The sequence below is a fragment of the Ananas comosus genome, linkage group 21 (genome assembly GCF_001540865.1).
Source record: "Ananas comosus cultivar F153 linkage group 21, ASM154086v1, whole genome shotgun sequence".
Lineage (NCBI taxonomy): Eukaryota > Viridiplantae > Streptophyta > Magnoliopsida > Poales > Bromeliaceae > Ananas > Ananas comosus.
In genome coordinates this window covers 767386-784982 of record NC_033641.1, presented here as the reverse complement: position 1 = coordinate 784982, position 17597 = coordinate 767386, and the positions used below count along the sequence as shown (strand labels likewise).

Here is a 17597-nt window from a genome sequence, read left to right as displayed (position 1 = left end):
GTTTGAATTTAAAAGTTCAGGGGTCTCAGTGGCAACGGAGCTAGGGGTGTCAACGAGCCGAACACGAGCGAGCTGGGGCCAGCTCCAACGAACAATAAGTTAAAAGAATTAGATTAGATACATATAAAAATTAAATTTATATAATGTTATTCATTAGACTTTGATCAAATGATTAAAATTTTAAATATAAATAAATTTTTTTATAATTGGGCTCGACTTTATATTTTAATTTTGCTAAAGACGAAATAATAAAAATATATATTATATATATAATTATTTATATATATATATATATATAAATATATATTAAATAAATTATATAAATATAAAATATATATATTCGAACTGTTATCAAGCCGAACACGAGCGAGCTGACCCCAACTTATGTTCGGCTCGTTTATTTAACGAGCTGAAAAATTCAGCGATTCAATCTCGAACTCATTTCAAGCCGAACACGAGCTGGATTGCCACTCCTAAACGCAGCTAAATAAAGAGCAGAGATTATGCGTGTGTATAGCCGACGACATGCTCTCCTCTTGCTTCTCTCATTAACAACAATAACAACAACAAACAACAAACAATAATACACGTACAAAACAATACAACACAGATAACAACCCCCTTTTTGAACCAGCAATTCCATTAATCGTGGTCGTGATTCTATTCTCCTTTTTTTCCTTTTTTTCCCCCTAATTTTTCGCTACATTTTGACAACACATTGAGAGACTATATAGGACAGCGGGCGTGAGCTCGCAATAGAGGCGAAGAGAAAAAGAGGCGGGGGTGTCGTGCCCTTCATAGTATGGAACAAGAACACGGCGTCTTCTTCTCCGGCAACTCATCAATCTTCTTTTCTGCAAGATCACACAATGAAATTTTTTTACTTAAAAGACTTAGAAAATACTATAATTATAAAAAAAGTCCTCCAAAACGTTTATTTACAAAACTAAATCTATACGGTGAATGAATTACCGCTTTCTAAATACTTTCTTCAAAGGATTAAAGCTACTTTTAGTGTTTAATACTATACATGTTTTAAAATTTGGATATAGAAAATATATAAATTAGAGTAAAAACGGTGAATATTAAATTTTGGATGCCTATTTTTCTATGTAAAAGGTTTTGTAGGCTTAATAATAGCCCAAAAACTCCTCACAGAACAGTGAAAGCACTGATAATTTTTAATCATGTATTCTAAGGGCATGCGCGGTTGCGGAAATTTTGCACTTCAGTTGGGGAACCGGACATGATCATTCTCCTATGACGACCGTTTGATCGAGGGAATCACATTCCAACTCCCACTCTGATGCTGAATGGGACTCATCTAACCCACCGGTTTTAACTCTGCCCTATAATCCCAAAGTCTAATCTCGTTCGAAGGCAAAATGGTAGTTATTCATTCCATTCGAAAAAAAACTAATCGAATTGGTCATTCCCATGTTGGTTCCAACCCATTCCAACCCTGTTTCGGATTATAATTCCAGTCGCGTACCAAACATGTCGTAAAAGGATATCATACGGAAATAACATAGCCACCATCAACAACCTTTCGGTGGTTCAAACATCCAAAGGTTCAAAAAAACGACAGATAAGTAAGGTGTCATCCCTAGTATTGAATTCAGACCAGAGTTTCGTTTCCAAACACTTCAAAAAAAAAAAAGAAAAAAAAAGATTCATGCAAAATGATGTAAAAGCTACTCAATTCACAACTCAATCTAATGAAACTTATGAAATTGATACAACTGCCCTAAGCATGCTTCTTGCCTGAAAAGGACATCGACAGGAATGATGCTACTCACAGTATATTGTAAATAAAATTTTGTTCAGCAAAATCACGCAAAATATGAGAATACAAGTTTTAAAAATAACATTTGGTGCACGAACATTGTAGGGATCAACTTGGTCTAAGAATAACGGAACAGTACAAGTTGGCAAAATGACCCTAACCATGTTACGCTAATTCCAAATATATGTTCTCTAAACTGCATTATTAGTATTTGTCCGAGTAACAATGACCATAGGAAATGTTAGATATCGTGATTTAACCACCAGTGTTGAATAGAGTAATTAACCATCAGTGCAAGAACTAATATTTAGACGGCATTGTGGGATAGATGGGGTAAAGCAAGTTGCGAAAAGCCAATTTAAATGGTTTCTAGACCCACTTAACCTCAACCAATAGTAGGCAAGTTTCACCAGTGTATAAATTTGCAGTTTCAGGAATAAAAGCCAACTTGCACCCTAAACGGACAGGTCTTGAGTAATATACCTATCAACATGGATAGCATAGCGGAGAATTGAAAGGGAGCCTGATAAATTACGGTAACAATGAGAAGCCGAGAAAATCAAATTCATATTTACAATGAGAATGTTCTGAACTTTCAGATATTAGCTTTTCCACGAATTGGATTTGAAAGGGAAACGCCAAAGAAGATATTTCACAGCTCAAAGAATAGAAATATGAATACCTTTCGTCTTATTTGATGATGGCTGCACAACAACATGCATGGTGATAATACCACCAGGTAACTCACCAAAAGCTGGTTTGCACTGACCGATGGTTTTGTTGTTTTCTAAAACCTTCCCCGCATTTATCAGTTTCACATCAGTAGCAGCTTTTGGGGCAATCTTTTTATCTGTAGAAAACATGCATTTACTCTCGCATTTCATTGGAACTTAAAGCAGGGCATTTGAAAAGGTAAAAATTAAGGAGCAGCACAATATGATTATTAGCACTAGCATATCCATGCAGTAAAGCATCGTTATACACAGCACAATCATTAAGAGAAGTATGAAAAGGAATAATTTTGTAACTGCTTGTGAAAGATCTGAAAGGTTGAGATGCATAACAAGCGAATCAAAAGAGAAACTTCACACGTGATTTTGTGACACCCCAATATCCGACTATCACATTAGTAACAGCAACTAGCAAATTGGACTCGAGCATAAAAGGACTTCTGTGGCCTTGTATCACTTGTATAAGAAGGGGTGAGTGTTCAAAAACTGAGCACAAGCTAAAACATATTGGTTAATTATGGAAAAGTCTTTCTATGATTAAATGTTCACATCAAGTTGAACAGAAACTTTACAGTAGGTTGAATGAAAAAGACTAAAGTTCAAAATTATGAACTTATGAAGAAAATGATGTTATAATAAGCGTAGAATTCGAGGAGAACTGGTTATTTAACTTGTTAAGATGTTATAACTCATCTAAGAAAGAAAATATATAGCGCCTAGAAGAAAAGGTTATATCTTTCAATCAAAACTTGCCTTGGGAGAAAGGGGAGGACCAGAACTTATGTGAGAGGAGACAGTGTGAAAAGTACAATAAAGCGCTTTCTTTGATGAAGTATCAGGCTCCAAACTAAGCAGAATAGGATAAAATGATCCATATACTCAATCTCCAACTGGTGAGACTATTGGCTTAATTACTGCTGCTGTCGCTACTGTTACTCTTATTGTTGTTGAAATGCTTAATATCACTTAGGGATTTCTTCGAAATTTTTAACTAGTGTAAGAGTTTTATAATTTACACAAAAATGAAGCTTAGACATAACAGTGGTGTCATCCATGTGCTACAGTCCAACCAAGTGCTAAAAGAGGCACTCAGGTACAAGCACGGAATCAATTCGATTACTGTAGAAATTGTAGTAGATTCACAGAATCAATTCAAGCCCAGTGCAAAACAAAAGTTGATTGATTGCCTTTCTCCTGATAAAGCAGATGACACCCATAAAAGCCGGACAACAGAGCTAACAGGAACAAGCACTTCTTCCTTGCGAATTAGATTATTGTCGACACTGTAGTAGATTCACAGAATCAACTAAAGTCCGGTGCCAAATAAAAGCTGTTTTCCTTTCCCCTCCCGAAAGTAGATGACACCTGTAAATGTTCGACAACAAAGCTAACATGGCAAACATCAAGTTCTTGATATATGTGAATCCTTGAGATACCTAGGCCAGTGCATTCAGAAGCATGAAATGCTTAGGTTCCGACCATTTCATCATCACAATACCCAAAAGCTCTCCAGTATCGAAGAGAACAATACGAAAATAGCTATCTACTCGCAAGAATCAAAACTCGACATTTCGGTCCTGTCTCTCGATTATCCTCACTAAATCAAGTTCCTTCATATACGATTCCTCATTTTCTTATTCCAAATCATCCATGTACCACTTGTCCTAAAGAATGTTCTTGTGAATCTACACCTCCATGAAAAGAAATTCCAAATTTCCCTCTCCTAAGTACATAAACCCTCAAGAAACATACAACCAAACCAATCCATACGACTATCAACAATCTAGGACCATGTATATGAATTCACATGAACAAAAAGAGCATCATACGACGATCCGGTAAGGGGAGCGAAACGAGGGATCGTACCTTTCGGCCACTCGGAGACGATCCTCTCCTTGAGCATGGCGACGGTGGAGGACGACGAGTACCGCATCGGGCCAATGTCCGATCCATCGTACAACCGGAATCTGAGCTCCACCAGATCCTCCTCTAGCATTTGACTCCGCAATCGCAACAACTCCACCGATCCACCAACAGAAATCGCCCAAAACAAAAAAACCGAAACCCTAGAACACCAAATCCGAGATCTCAACGTCGGAACCCACATATCCCACGAAAGGAGGGAGGAGAAGACGAGGAGGATCGTTACTAGTGCGTTACCTGCAGCGACGGGAACGAGCAGCGGATGCGGGGGAACTGGGGTAGGGATTAGCGATAAGGGTTAGGGTTAGGGTTAGGGTTAGGGTTTCGGAGTTGGGGGGGAAGGAGGGAGATCGCGCGAAGAAGACGAAGAAGAGAGAATGCGTTGAGAGGAGAATGTCGTCGCCGACTTTGCTTTCGGATCCACGGATCCTTGCCACGTGGCAGAAGGGGGTTGGTGGGGTGGGAATGTTACGAATAGACCCCTCAACTATAGACTCTTTTCAAATCCATCCTTACATGTTTACACAGAACTGGTATGAATAACGGACTATTTTGATTTTACTACACGATCTTTTAATTTATTTGATTTGAATCGATCAATAACACTATGACTTTAGAATTTGAATATATTATTTATCTTTACATACTTAGTTAGTATACTTTATATAATTTTCGTAACTATAAATTTTATTAAAATAAATAATCAACTTAATTTTTAAAGTCAAAGTACTGTTGATCCATCCAAATCAACCGAATTAAAAAATTAGGTACTAAAATTAAAATTTTAAAAAGTTAGATTGACGATTCAAATAGTAAAAAAGAATGTTTCAAAGGTAAAAATGTATGGAGACCTCTCAACTATAGGTTATTTTGAATGGCACCTTCAACCTTTTTTTCTTCTTTTTTGGTATACTTCAATTTAGCCCATATTTGCTTTGTCATCTTATGATCCATAAAATTGTACTTAGCTATTCTAAAGTTTTACTTTTATTTCACTGAAAAAATAAATTTTTTTGAAAACCATATTTAGAGCTGTCAACGAGCCGAACATGAGCGAGTTGAGGTCATCTCGTATAATATATATGTTAATATAAATGAGTCGAACACAAGTCGGCTCGTTAAAATATTAAACTGAAAAAATCAGCTTGTGCTTGACTTGTTTATTAACAAGCTGAATATGAATTGGCTCGCGAATAATAAGTTAGATTTTTTTTTTTTTAAGAAAGAGAGAAAGGTAGCATGCTCTTCGCTTCATTCATTTTTTTAAAAAATAAACTCAGCTGAAAGTGTGAAGCAAATAGACTTCGAACTTGGGATCTCGAATACCAACCACTAAACTCTTTGCCACTTGCGCTAGGGACGGTTTGTCAGTAAGTTAGATTGTTAGTCCCATTGCTGGGTAAAAAGTTGAAAGAAAATTAAAAAATTAAAATCTTAATCTAATAGTTGAAATTCACATAATATAGGTCTCTTTGCGTATGAGTTGGCCTAAAATTCACAGAGTAGACTTAATTGATATAAAGGCTAGTGGTGATTAAGATGATTGATTCAACGGCGAAAAAGTTAGAAGTAAAAAAGGACTAATATTTCGAGAAATATTCTAGCTCACCTTTATATATATATATATATATATATATATANGATTTAATACTATAACCCAGTGGGGACCACTCAACCCTAGGGGGACCACTCAACTCTAACCGACTAATATCATTCTGATCCTACAATTTTTCATCCAAGGGTTAAAAACTTGATAGCAAAAAGAGCGTTTTACTATTAATAGTATTCCAGCCTAATTCTATATATATATATATATATATATATATAGAATTAGACTGGAATACTATTAATATATATATAGAATTAGACTACTGTACTATCTATAGTACCAGAGCTCCGAAACTATAGTCTTGTTTTCGATCTTAGGGTGTTCAAATTAACGATCTACACCGTTAAATATGATCTAGGGTGTATGAAGTTCTTAGGAATAAAATTTTAGTTTTTTTCGACATCGTTTACTTAGTAAATAAATTATGTCAAAATGAACGGTGGAAATTGAATATTCTTTAAAATTTGAGTATAGGACTTTTAAATTCAAGATCAAGAATGTTAACCTTAATCTAGATAGTTTAAAATATTTTCTATCAAAATTTGAAGAAATTTAGATTCTTCTACACTGTTAAACTCCAAACTCGCGATAGTAGCTATTGAAAATTGACAATTTTGAAATGGTTTGATCATAAAGTAAACTATGTCGAAAAAATATAAAATTTTATTTCTAAAATTTTTAAATACCCTAGATCAGTTTTAACGGTGTGGATCGTTGATTTGAACACCCTAAGATCGAAAATGAAACTATAGTACCGGAGCCCCGGTACTATAGATAGTGTAGGAGACTAGCTCTATATATATATATAAAGAGTCCGTCTCCCGTACTTTCGAAAGTACGGGAGGCCCCGTGCTTTTAAGTTGTTTTCAATGATAGGACGTTCGATTCAACGATCGGCTCCGTTAGGTATGATCTACCCTATTGGAACTATCTAGAAACCAAATTTTAGATTTTTTTAACATCATTTACTAAGTGATCAAAAGGTCTAAAAAATGACTATTTTAACGGTCGATGTAGCACATTTTTAAGTTCAACGATGTAGAAGTATCCAAATTACATGAAAATTTAATAGAAAATTCTACTTAACATCAGTAGCAAGATCAATACTTTCGATTTAAAATTTGAATTCTTTATCACTATTTTTTATGAGATTTTCATTTTCAATCGTTCATTTTGAGGCTACTCGTTCACTAGACAAACGAAATCAAAAAATTATGAAATTTGGTTTTAGATAGTTCCAATAACGTAGATCAAGTTTAACGGAACCGATCGCCGAATCCGATGTCCCATCATCGAAAACAACTTACAAGCACGGGGCCTCCCGTACTTTTGAAAGCATAGGAGCCTAGCTCTATATATAGAGTCCGTCTCCCGTACTTTCGAAAGTACGGGAGGCCCTGTGCTTGTAAGTTATTTTCATAATAGGACATTCGATTCGACGATCGGCTCCGTTAGGTATGATCTACCCTATTGGAACTATCTAGAAACCAAATTTTAGATTTTTTTGACATCATGTACTAAGTGATCAAAAGGTCTAAAAAATGATTATTTTAACGGTCGATGTGGCACATTTTTAAGTTCAACGGTGTAGAAGTATTCAAATTACATGAAAATTTAATAGAAAATTCTACTTAACATAAGTAGCAAGATTTTATATATATAATTGAGCTAGAATACTTTTAAAAGTATCAACCCCTTGATGCCTCTAGGTTTCTAGCCCTTGAATCTACTATTTGATTACTAATAGCCCTTGGATTAAACACAATTCTACCTGCCACCACCTACCACTATCATCCCGATCTTACATCTCTCCATCCAATGACTAAAAATTCAAAAGCATCACCCTCTTGGTACTTTTGAGAATATTCTAGCTCAACTCTATATATAAATATATAGATAGAGAGAGAGAGAGAGAGAATTAGGTTACTCTACTATTAATAGTACTAAGCGCTTGGTGCTATTAGGTTTTCAGCCTTTTGATAAAGAGAAGTGTGGTTAGATGATAGTGTCCTTGGTTAGGATGATAATGATCCCCCAATATTAAGTAGGTGGGCAATTGAATAGTATGATCTAACAGATAAAAAAAAAAAAAAAAATAGATCTAACGGCGAAAAATTTGATAGCATTAAGCGCTCATTACTATCGATAGTAAAGTACCGGACTCTCTTTCTATATATATATGTAGAGAGAGAGGGAGAGAGAGTTCACCTAATATATTATTGATAGTATGTTAACGGTATTTACTATTAACTTTTCTATCTTTGGATATTACTGTTCTACCAACCTCTACTAAACTCGAGTCTAGACATTCAATAATCAAAAATTTGATAGTAAACACTATTCTTATCTATTAATAGTATTCTAACTATATATATATATATAGAACTAGGCTAATATACTATTAATAGCACAAAGTCATTGGTGCTACCAAGTTTTTGGCCATTGGATTAAGAGATGTGCGGTTAGAATGATGTGGGCCTTCTAGGATTGAGTGGGTAGTTGATTCAATAGTATGATCTAACGGGTGAAAATTATCAAAATGGTAGATCTAATGGCAGAAACTTGGTAGCACCAAGTGCTTCGTCTACATCGAGCAGAACACGAGCGAGTTGATCCCAGCTCGTTTTTAGCTTATTTATTAAACAAGCGATCAATCTCAAATTTATTTTGAGTTGAACATGAGCTGGCTCACGGGCACCCCAATGGACATACTCTGTTTAACGATAGGCCTCGTGATCGTAATGACAAAGTAAATGGGCTTGTGACCCATTCTTGTATTTTCTAATTTGAAGTAATAAAATGCGGGCCAATTCTGAAATATAACACCAAAGTAGAAAAGTTAATATTTTGGAAATATAAAAGCATTTTGTGCACCTGGTGTATCATAGAACTCAAAGCATTTTGTGCACTTGGTGTATCACAGGTACATGCCAACATATGTCCAATGCCTAGTACCTATTAGTATAATTTAATTTTAAGTTCAATCTTATGGAGTTATAGGGGTGCAAACCCTCCTCTTATATCATAGTTCAGTACATTCAGCATTTAATTATGAAAGCATGTATAGTGTTACACTACCCCGCAAAATAGGGATGCAAGCGGATTCAGGTTGATGGTGTCGGATCGTTGGCGCTAACCATTAATCCTAAAAGCTCGAGCTATTAGAAATACGCAATTAATTCACTTAAAGCGTATAGATACAACGCTCGTGAATCTCCATTGTGACTTGGTTCAACCAGCCTCACGCTACTTCGAACATAACTCGGCCCACCTAGCCTCATACTATTTCGAACATGACTCGGTCCAGCATGACCTACTATCACAGGGCAGGATGCTAGCCCATTTAAGCCAATAGATGGAACTCTTGTCCATATTTGCTCCGAATTGGATAGTAAGTAGGGCCCCAAAAAAAGAAAAATGATAATTCGATACGCTAAAAAAATAGTGTGAGGCGGGACCGGAGCCCTTTCCTTTTGTTAATATACGTCCATCTGCCAAATATTTGCAAAAACCTGTTCCTATTCCGACTTATCGAGTAAATAGGAGTGACAATAGAATAAAAATCAATCAGCTCCGAATACATTCTGACCCGCTAAGAAAAATGGGACATGAGCAAGATCAAAAATTCCTCCTACTCCTGAATCTGTCCCGTTTACTTTCCGTCTACTAAACACCTTTTCCACATTCTCATTCACTTTTACCTCCTTTTTTTTTTATTTTTTCAACTCAACATCTTTTCTCATGCTTAAACCTTCACCCTTTTTCCACTTCTTTTTGTAAAACCCTAATAATAATGCCTTGTGACATCCCCCTCTAAAAGCTACAAAACATGCAACAAACACTTTTGAACCCACCTATGCACACACACCAACACATAAACAAAATTCTTTTTTTCTTTTTTTTCTTTTTTTTTTTTACTAATTAAGTAATGGGTCAAATCCCATGCATGTCCCCATGCTTGTGCAACAAAGTGGAGAGGTCCCCACCTGGTGTGGGTCCCACTTTTGCCCTAGTTCAAAGGGATCAAATTAGGGCAAAGTGATGTTTGGGGGTGGTGGGCCCCACAAGCCTCCTCTAATTGCCACGCAAGATTTGTGGGCCCCACATATCTATGCCCTTGGGCAGTTGGTGGCCGTTTGATCTGGCCTAACCAACCTCATCATAATCCCATGATTAGGGCATTAGATATTAAAAAAAGAAAAAAAGAAAAAAAAAAAAAACATGCACAAAGACCCCTCCAAAATTTTAGCATTTTGATAAATAGATACCTAAAGTTTTAATTTTGATAATAATATATACTAAAGTTTTTATTTTCAAATGAAGTTTCTAATTATAGACGTATTCTAAGATATAAAAAAAAGTAATAAGAATTGAATCCCTGACTCCATGAATCGATGAGCTCAATATTCATCGCAAACTTTTAATTTAATCATTTAATCTCTTAAATATAAAAAAATTACGTACAACTTCATAAATAGTTGAATTCGAATACGCGATGTGAAAATTAATGCACCCAAGGTAACAATAGTTATTTTTTTTATTTTTTCCCCTCTAGTATAGTAAAAAAAAAAGGGATAACTTCAGAAACCCCCCTGTGGTTTCGCATTTTCTCATTTTAGTACCATGTGGTTTAAAGTGTATCAATTTGCCTCCCTGTGGTTTTGTTTTTCTCTTTTTTTTTTTACCAATTTTATTGTTTTTTTTTCTTAAATCAGTGACAAAATTAAAATTAAAGGGTACTAAAGTAAATATTCGGTAAATCTAGATGGATATCTGATGTTTTTTTGTATATAATTTAACGAAATATTAAGAGAAAAGCTATAGAAAAGATAAAAATAAAACCACAGGGGGGCAAATTGATACACTTTAAACCACAGGATACTAGAGTGAGAAAGTTGGAAACCACAGGGGGGGTTTTTGAAGTTTTTCCTAAAAAAAAACTAGGGACTAAGTTTAAACGTTTTCAAGAGTATGGGATCTAAAGTACTGAATATAAAAGTTTGGGAACTAAGATAAATTTACATAAAATGTTAAGAATGATATAGGGGGTGTAATTTAACCCAATTACAATATTAAATATGATTATTAGAAATATCGTTCTCTAGTAGTAGTTTAAATTGTTAGAAAATAATAATTGTTATATAAAATTTAACATGATATTAGAACAGAAGATTTTGAGCTCGAGTCTTGCTGCACTACTCTCTGGTAGCTTATTCTATCGAAGAATAATAATTATTTCATAAATTTAATAGATAACACAAACTCCATTCTCCAGCTTCTCTCTTTCTCTCTCTCTCTCATACACACACATATTAAAGTGAAAAGAAGCATAATTGGCTTTTGGGATGTGTTAACAAAGAAAGGGTGTGTTAAATTTTTGGGCTTTTGCATGATTTGTGAAGCACAAGAGGGGACAAAGAGACAAAACCATCTGAAACCACTTCTCTCTCTCTCTCTCTCTCTCTCTCTCTCTCTCTCTCTCTCATTTTTTAAAAAAACTTTATTTATATAAGATCTATAAAGTGGTTGTTTTTGCAGTTGTCAATCTCACTTTTAACATAATTTATAAGTGAGTCCTAATTAATAAGCTTCCTATATCCTACTCAATAATCCATGTTATTGGGTAACAAATGTGTTGGATTCAGAAACTTGTTAGTTATTATTTATGTATATATATATATAAGATCTATGTATGCTCACATTAGTCACATTACATTGTGTATATGCTTTTGAGGTACTTTAATTTTGCCTCTCCCACTTCATTAGAGATATGTATATATATAGTTGAACTAGTTAATTTAAGTGCATGCGATCACATTATAAGGAGCAGTGTAGTTAACAAATTTCCACTAGCGAAAACACTTTGTAATTAAGAATTTCTATTCTTAAAGCGCAAAATGTCGAGTTGCGTTTGTGTTTTGCACTAGTCTGCGTTTTTTTTTTTTTATAGAGATGACTACAGTTGAAAGCAGAATTATAATCAAACAAACATTAACTTAGAGACATTTTACGACAAGATCCACACACTTTGCCCCACGATACGATGGACAACGTATCTAATATCACTTTTAAGGTTTTGGTAAATTAGAAGCACTGCTATCATAATTCATCTATGAACACTTAACTTCGTGCAATTAACTCTCCTCGACAATCAATTCTAGAACATCCGTAACTTCAAACATGACCTAATATCAAATCTGACTCGATTCGAACCGAACTAGCTATGAAACTCATGTCCCATTAAACATAAGCAACTTATTTTTTCCTTTCAAACAGACATGCGCATTGAACCCTAATCGCAAGATCCACGCTAAACTGTTGGCTTAAATAGGCCAGCATTCTGCCCTACGGCGGAAGGCCATGTTGAGCCGAATCATGTTCGAAATGGCGTGAGGCTGGGTGGGCCGAGTCATGTTCGAAGTGACGTAAGGCTGGGTGGGCCAAGTCACAATCGAGACCCGTGGGCGTTGTATTTGTACGTTTTAAGTAAATTGGTTGCATATTTCTAACAGCTCGAATTTTTGGGATTAATGGTTAGCACCAACAATCCGACAACTAGCTATTACCAAATATTCTAGAAGCCAAGGGTTTGAATCCTAATTTTTGGTTGTGTGCATGCAGGGGCTTAAATACCTGACCTAAGGAGTTGTTAACGTAAACAATCAATTCGCATAATTCGTTGATTTATTAAGGGAAAAAAAAGTAAAGAAAATAAAAGAAAATTAATTTTTTCTTAAAAAAAAAATGCACACTTTTTTTATCCTCTTATTTACGAAATTGCCACTGCTTTTTCTCCTCGGAAAATGGCCACTTCCACCACCATTCTTGTAACAACACAACACAAGGTACAAAATGCTCCTTAGTACTTAGCTTTATTCTCGTGCTCTACTTTTTAGTTTTTACTTAGCCCCCCCTTTTTTCACTGTATCTCTTTCTCCGCCGATCCAACGGTCCAGATCGCATCATCACATCGCCTGCCTCGTGATCCGAAGCCTCCCCATCTGACCAAAAGCTACCCAAAAAAAGTTCCATTTTCTTGCCATTAAAAAATATCGATTCTCCAACTACGCGTGCGTGAAATTTTGGTCCTCAAACTTTAATTTATTGTAATTTTTAGTTCGAATTTTCTAAATTAATGTGATCGTGTAAGTTCCACACGAAATATTGATATTTTCGATAATGTGAAAGTTAATGATAAGTTAGTGATTCAGATGCCACTTCAAATTGAGCTACAGAGTTTGATTGTAATAATTTATAAATTTCGAGTTAGAAATTATAATAAATTACAGTTTAAGAATCAAAATATCACGCAGATTCATATTCCTAAGAAATAGTAGAATGTATCAATCCGAGTTTTATTAAAATTACAAATTATTTTACTTTTGTGGTTAAAGCAACTATACTATTAACCTAGGGATATACTTGCAAAATTTCCACGTAATGGAGCAAAAGTGGACTCTCTCTCTCTCTCTCTCTCTCTCTCTCTCTCTCTCTTTGATTTTGCATGCGCTGACCACGACTAACGAACGTCAAAAAAATAAACAAAGTAAAAGTAAATTACAATTCCCATTCTAGCCCTCCAATTTTCTTTTTCATTCCCAAAATGCCCTTACTCTTCTACTTATGTTTTGTTACACCATTTCACTGGTATAGTGAAATATATTCCCAAAAAGATTTCCTATTTCCCATTCTACCCCTACATTCTCTCCAATATTCCCAAAATACCCCTCACTCCTCTATATATATATAACCCCCCTTCTCTACCTCCCTATGTATGCATATATATTTGAGATCACGTCACACACATACATATACATATACATATTTACGAAGTCACGCTGACGTAACGTACGTGCGTAGAAGGTGTTAAGAAACGTACGTGCTCTACTAACCATGCAGAGTTACGGAGAGGTGGCGGTGGAGCAGATGGCGAGGGAGGGGGCGGTGGTGGTGTTCAGCGTCAGCACGTGCTGCATGTGCCACGCAGTGAAGCGCCTCTTCTGCGGCATGGGGGTGCACCCCACTGTCTACGAGCTCGACCACCACCCCCGCGGTCCCGACATCCACCGCGCCCTCACGGGCCTCCTCCTCTCCTCCTCTGCCTCTGCCTCTGCCTCCTCAATCGGTGACGGCGGTAACGCTTCGTTGCTCCCCGTCGTGTTCATCGGGGGGAAGCTCGTGGGGGCTATGGACAGTGTGATGGCCTCGCACATCAACGGCACCCTCGTCCCGCTTCTTAAAGAAGCCGGGGCGCTCTGGCTCTAATTTCTATATTATATATGAAAGCAGAAGCCAAACTCCTTAGCTCCAGCTAAGTAACAAAATATAAAAGAAAAAATATTCTATCAGACACGTCTTATTCAGTCACTTCCATGCACGCACCCTTTAGCTATCAATCACCCTCAAATATCACTCAATTCGAATAAGTATAAAAAATTTATTATATTGTGATGTTTGATGATGATACATTAATAAGGGTAGGTCTTAGTGAGACGTGTCTGATAGAATTTCTTTTTCCTAGCTAACTAATTAATAATAGTGTGGTTTATATTTGAAAAATATGTGAAATTACCGGTTAAAATCCTTATGAAAAGTTGGTATTTGTATGCGCACTCCTGTAAAACTTTGGTTGTTTCCGAGCCTATCATGTTAATTTAGTAGTATTTACATAACTTTTAATTTACATAGATATCCAAGAGTTCATAAGCAAGGATTTTAAGGGTTACGTACGTAAATACCAACTTTGAGTATTTCTGCAATTTCGCATATTTGGATAGCGCATATATGCGAATATATATATAGAGAGAGAGAGAAAGAGAAAGAAGAGAGAAGAGATGTAGTGAGAGGGGGAGAGAGAGAGAGGGGCCCTCCCATGCATTTTGGGTACAAACATGGAGTAGGGTATGTTGTTTTGTGAGTTTTAATTTCTTTTTCTTTTTTTTTTCTTTTAATTTACTTTTGTTTTCATTGATCTTCTCTTGTGGTCTTTGAGTGTTAGTTATTTGATGTTGGGGTTTCTAGTTTTGTTTGTTTGAGATATAGAGTGTGGGTTTAATTAAATTGATGCTTTTTTGTGTGAATGATGATGCATGTATAGTGGGGGAAAAGAAAAAAGTCAATGAAAGAAAAAGAAGTTGCTTTCCCAATTTGATGTTTACTTGTTCCCTTTTAGTGCATGCTTTTAATTTTTTTTTTTTTTAAGTTCTTCTTTTTTGTTCCCTTTTTTATGTAATATATATATAAATAATTTTCTGGCTAAAAAAAAAAAAAAGCCTAGAACTTTTTATGACTTTTATTCCAAAAAAAATTATTTTCAGCGCGAAAGCAAACACCACCTAAAAGTTGTGATCAAATCAAAGAAATTAACTATAAGAGTAGATATGAAAATGTAGCGCATTGGAAAAATTATTATGTAATTTTTAGGGGAACTAGAGTTCAGATAAAATTATTTTTTTTACTGTTGTTTATTTGTACATAGCTGTAGAACTAAAGTATATCCAGTTCTGTCGTTTATTTGGTAGAAAATAAATGCCATACGAAAGATGAGTTAATATTTTATTTTTTTTGTACAATATTTCGAAGAGTTTGAGTTTTTTCGACGAATATGTTTACTATAAATCAAATAATAAAAATTAATATTTATATAATTGAAAATGCCAACACATCATCAGTATTTTTTATTATAAAAAACAATATTTTTCAAAGCTGAAGCATTATACAGAAAAAAAAAAAGAAAAGAAAAAATTATATGCCACGTCAGCATAGTTTGAAATGACGTCACCAACGGACGCAATCCCTCCGGCCATATCCCTCCGTCCGTACGAAGCAGTTTTTTCTTTTTCTTTTTTTTTTGGGTTTTTTTTAAAATATTTATTTTGGAGGGGGGCGTGGGTCGACAATATTCAGCTGGGGACCAATTGCGTCGCGCCACGTGTAAAGGTCCGGTCGCACGCGCGATCCCAGGCGCGAATCGCAAGGCGGGTTTGACCGGCACGTGCCTGTCGGCTGACCGTCCGGGTTTTCGAGAACCCAAAGTTGCTGACCGACACGTGTCCTGCAGAGAGGTGCGGGGACCGAAATTTGAGCTCGGGAGTGTCCGGTCCCCCTGCCCATTCCTTCCAAAAATCTATGATTTTGCATAAACAGCTTCCTAGTTATGTGTTTTTACTAAATGGTCCATTGTTTTTTATTTTTGCAATTTCTATTTGAATTTTCTAAAAAATAACTAAAATACTCATATTTTCTCTCGCTATCTCATTGTTATCCGTCTCCTCTCGTTTGCTCTCACTCCTCCTTCTCGCGGCCCTAAACATTGCTGCCGTGCTCCTCCCCTATCTAGTTTATGAGTGAAAGGACGCTGACAGAGCTTGACTTGCTTGTGTTACTGTAGCCGTTCTCGGCGTTCTCTGGCGAGGCCGCCGGGGTAGAGACGAGGGTGTCGGTCCTCAGAGCGTTGCTAGAGACGGAGACGAGGATGACAACCGCCGGTCGAGAATACTTCCAAAATAGGTTCGCGAGTTAGCCGCGACAGCAAGTTAATGGCAATAGTGAGAGAGGAAAATCTATCGCACAACATGATGTTGTACTTTTTATTTAAAAAATTATATTATTTGGACATATGTTACACGGTTTAAGAAAAAAATATTACAGCTTTTGTTTTTGCACAATGCATGTAAATATGTTGGGTAGTGAAATAAAAATTTTTGAAGGTTGGATAGTCAAATCAAAACAATTCACAGTTTAAATAAGCTTTGTATGTTTTTATCCTTATTAAACTTAATAAATTTTTCATTAATAAAAAAATATTAGAAATTTTTAAAAATATATATACAAATTTTTGTTAGGCCTTAGTATTCGATAATTACGTGAAACCCGTATACGATAGAAAGTTCATCCTATCAATTTATTTCGATGATTGAAAATCCAAATCGATGAACAGCACAATTGGATTTGATCTTGGGTTCAGATTTGGTGATTTTTGAAAACCGTGTTTTATCTATTGATCAAAAATGTCATAAAATAAACAGCAAAATACGAATAAAGTTTTTAAAAATAGAAGATACGATTTCTCATTTCAAAATTAGGGCCGGTGAATATGATATAGACACCGGAAGAAAGTTTCCATTAAAAATTTTCAGTTGATTTGGATTATTTTGCATCGTCAAATAAGCAAATTAACAACTCATATATATAGGCGGTTAAAAATAGTCAATAATGAAGCATTTCAATTGTTTTTCTTAATAATTTAAAAAAACTACTAAACTTTGTTTCTAAACACTTCAAATACTTTAGATCAAGTTCAACGAAGTTGATTGTTAAATCAAATTCTCGATCATCCGAAATGACTTGATAGGATAAAAGGTTTTGTCCCATTAAGAGCATAGTAGTTGAATTCTGTATATATATATATATAATAATAGTTATATAATGGCCGAGCGGACTAGGTCGGGTCGAACTTTTATTAGTCGGATCCAACCCTAGATTATTTATTTTCCGAGCGAGGGGAGTTTTCTATATTTTAGCTTTTCTAAAATTATTATTGCACACA

The 17597-nt window shown here is 35.4% G+C and overlaps 2 protein-coding genes across 2 annotated transcripts; one reads left to right on the top strand and one right to left on the bottom strand.

Moving 5' to 3' along the window:
• Window positions 511-4833, bottom strand: LOC109726867 (membrane-anchored ubiquitin-fold protein 4-like). The gene is made up of 4 exons (XM_020256694.1): window positions 4678-4833; window positions 4384-4583; window positions 2469-2636; window positions 511-854 (listed from the first exon to the last, which is right to left on the bottom strand). Exons 2-4 carry the CDS (start codon window positions 4511-4513, stop codon window positions 796-798), a joined length of 357 nt encoding a protein of 118 aa, XP_020112283.1. The 5' UTR covers window positions 4514-4583; window positions 4678-4833; the 3' UTR covers window positions 511-795.
• Window positions 13753-15187, top strand: LOC109726712 (glutaredoxin-C5-like). The gene has a single exon (XM_020256490.1). It carries the CDS (start codon window positions 13943-13945, stop codon window positions 14312-14314), a length of 372 nt encoding a protein of 123 aa, XP_020112079.1. The 5' UTR covers window positions 13753-13942; the 3' UTR covers window positions 14315-15187.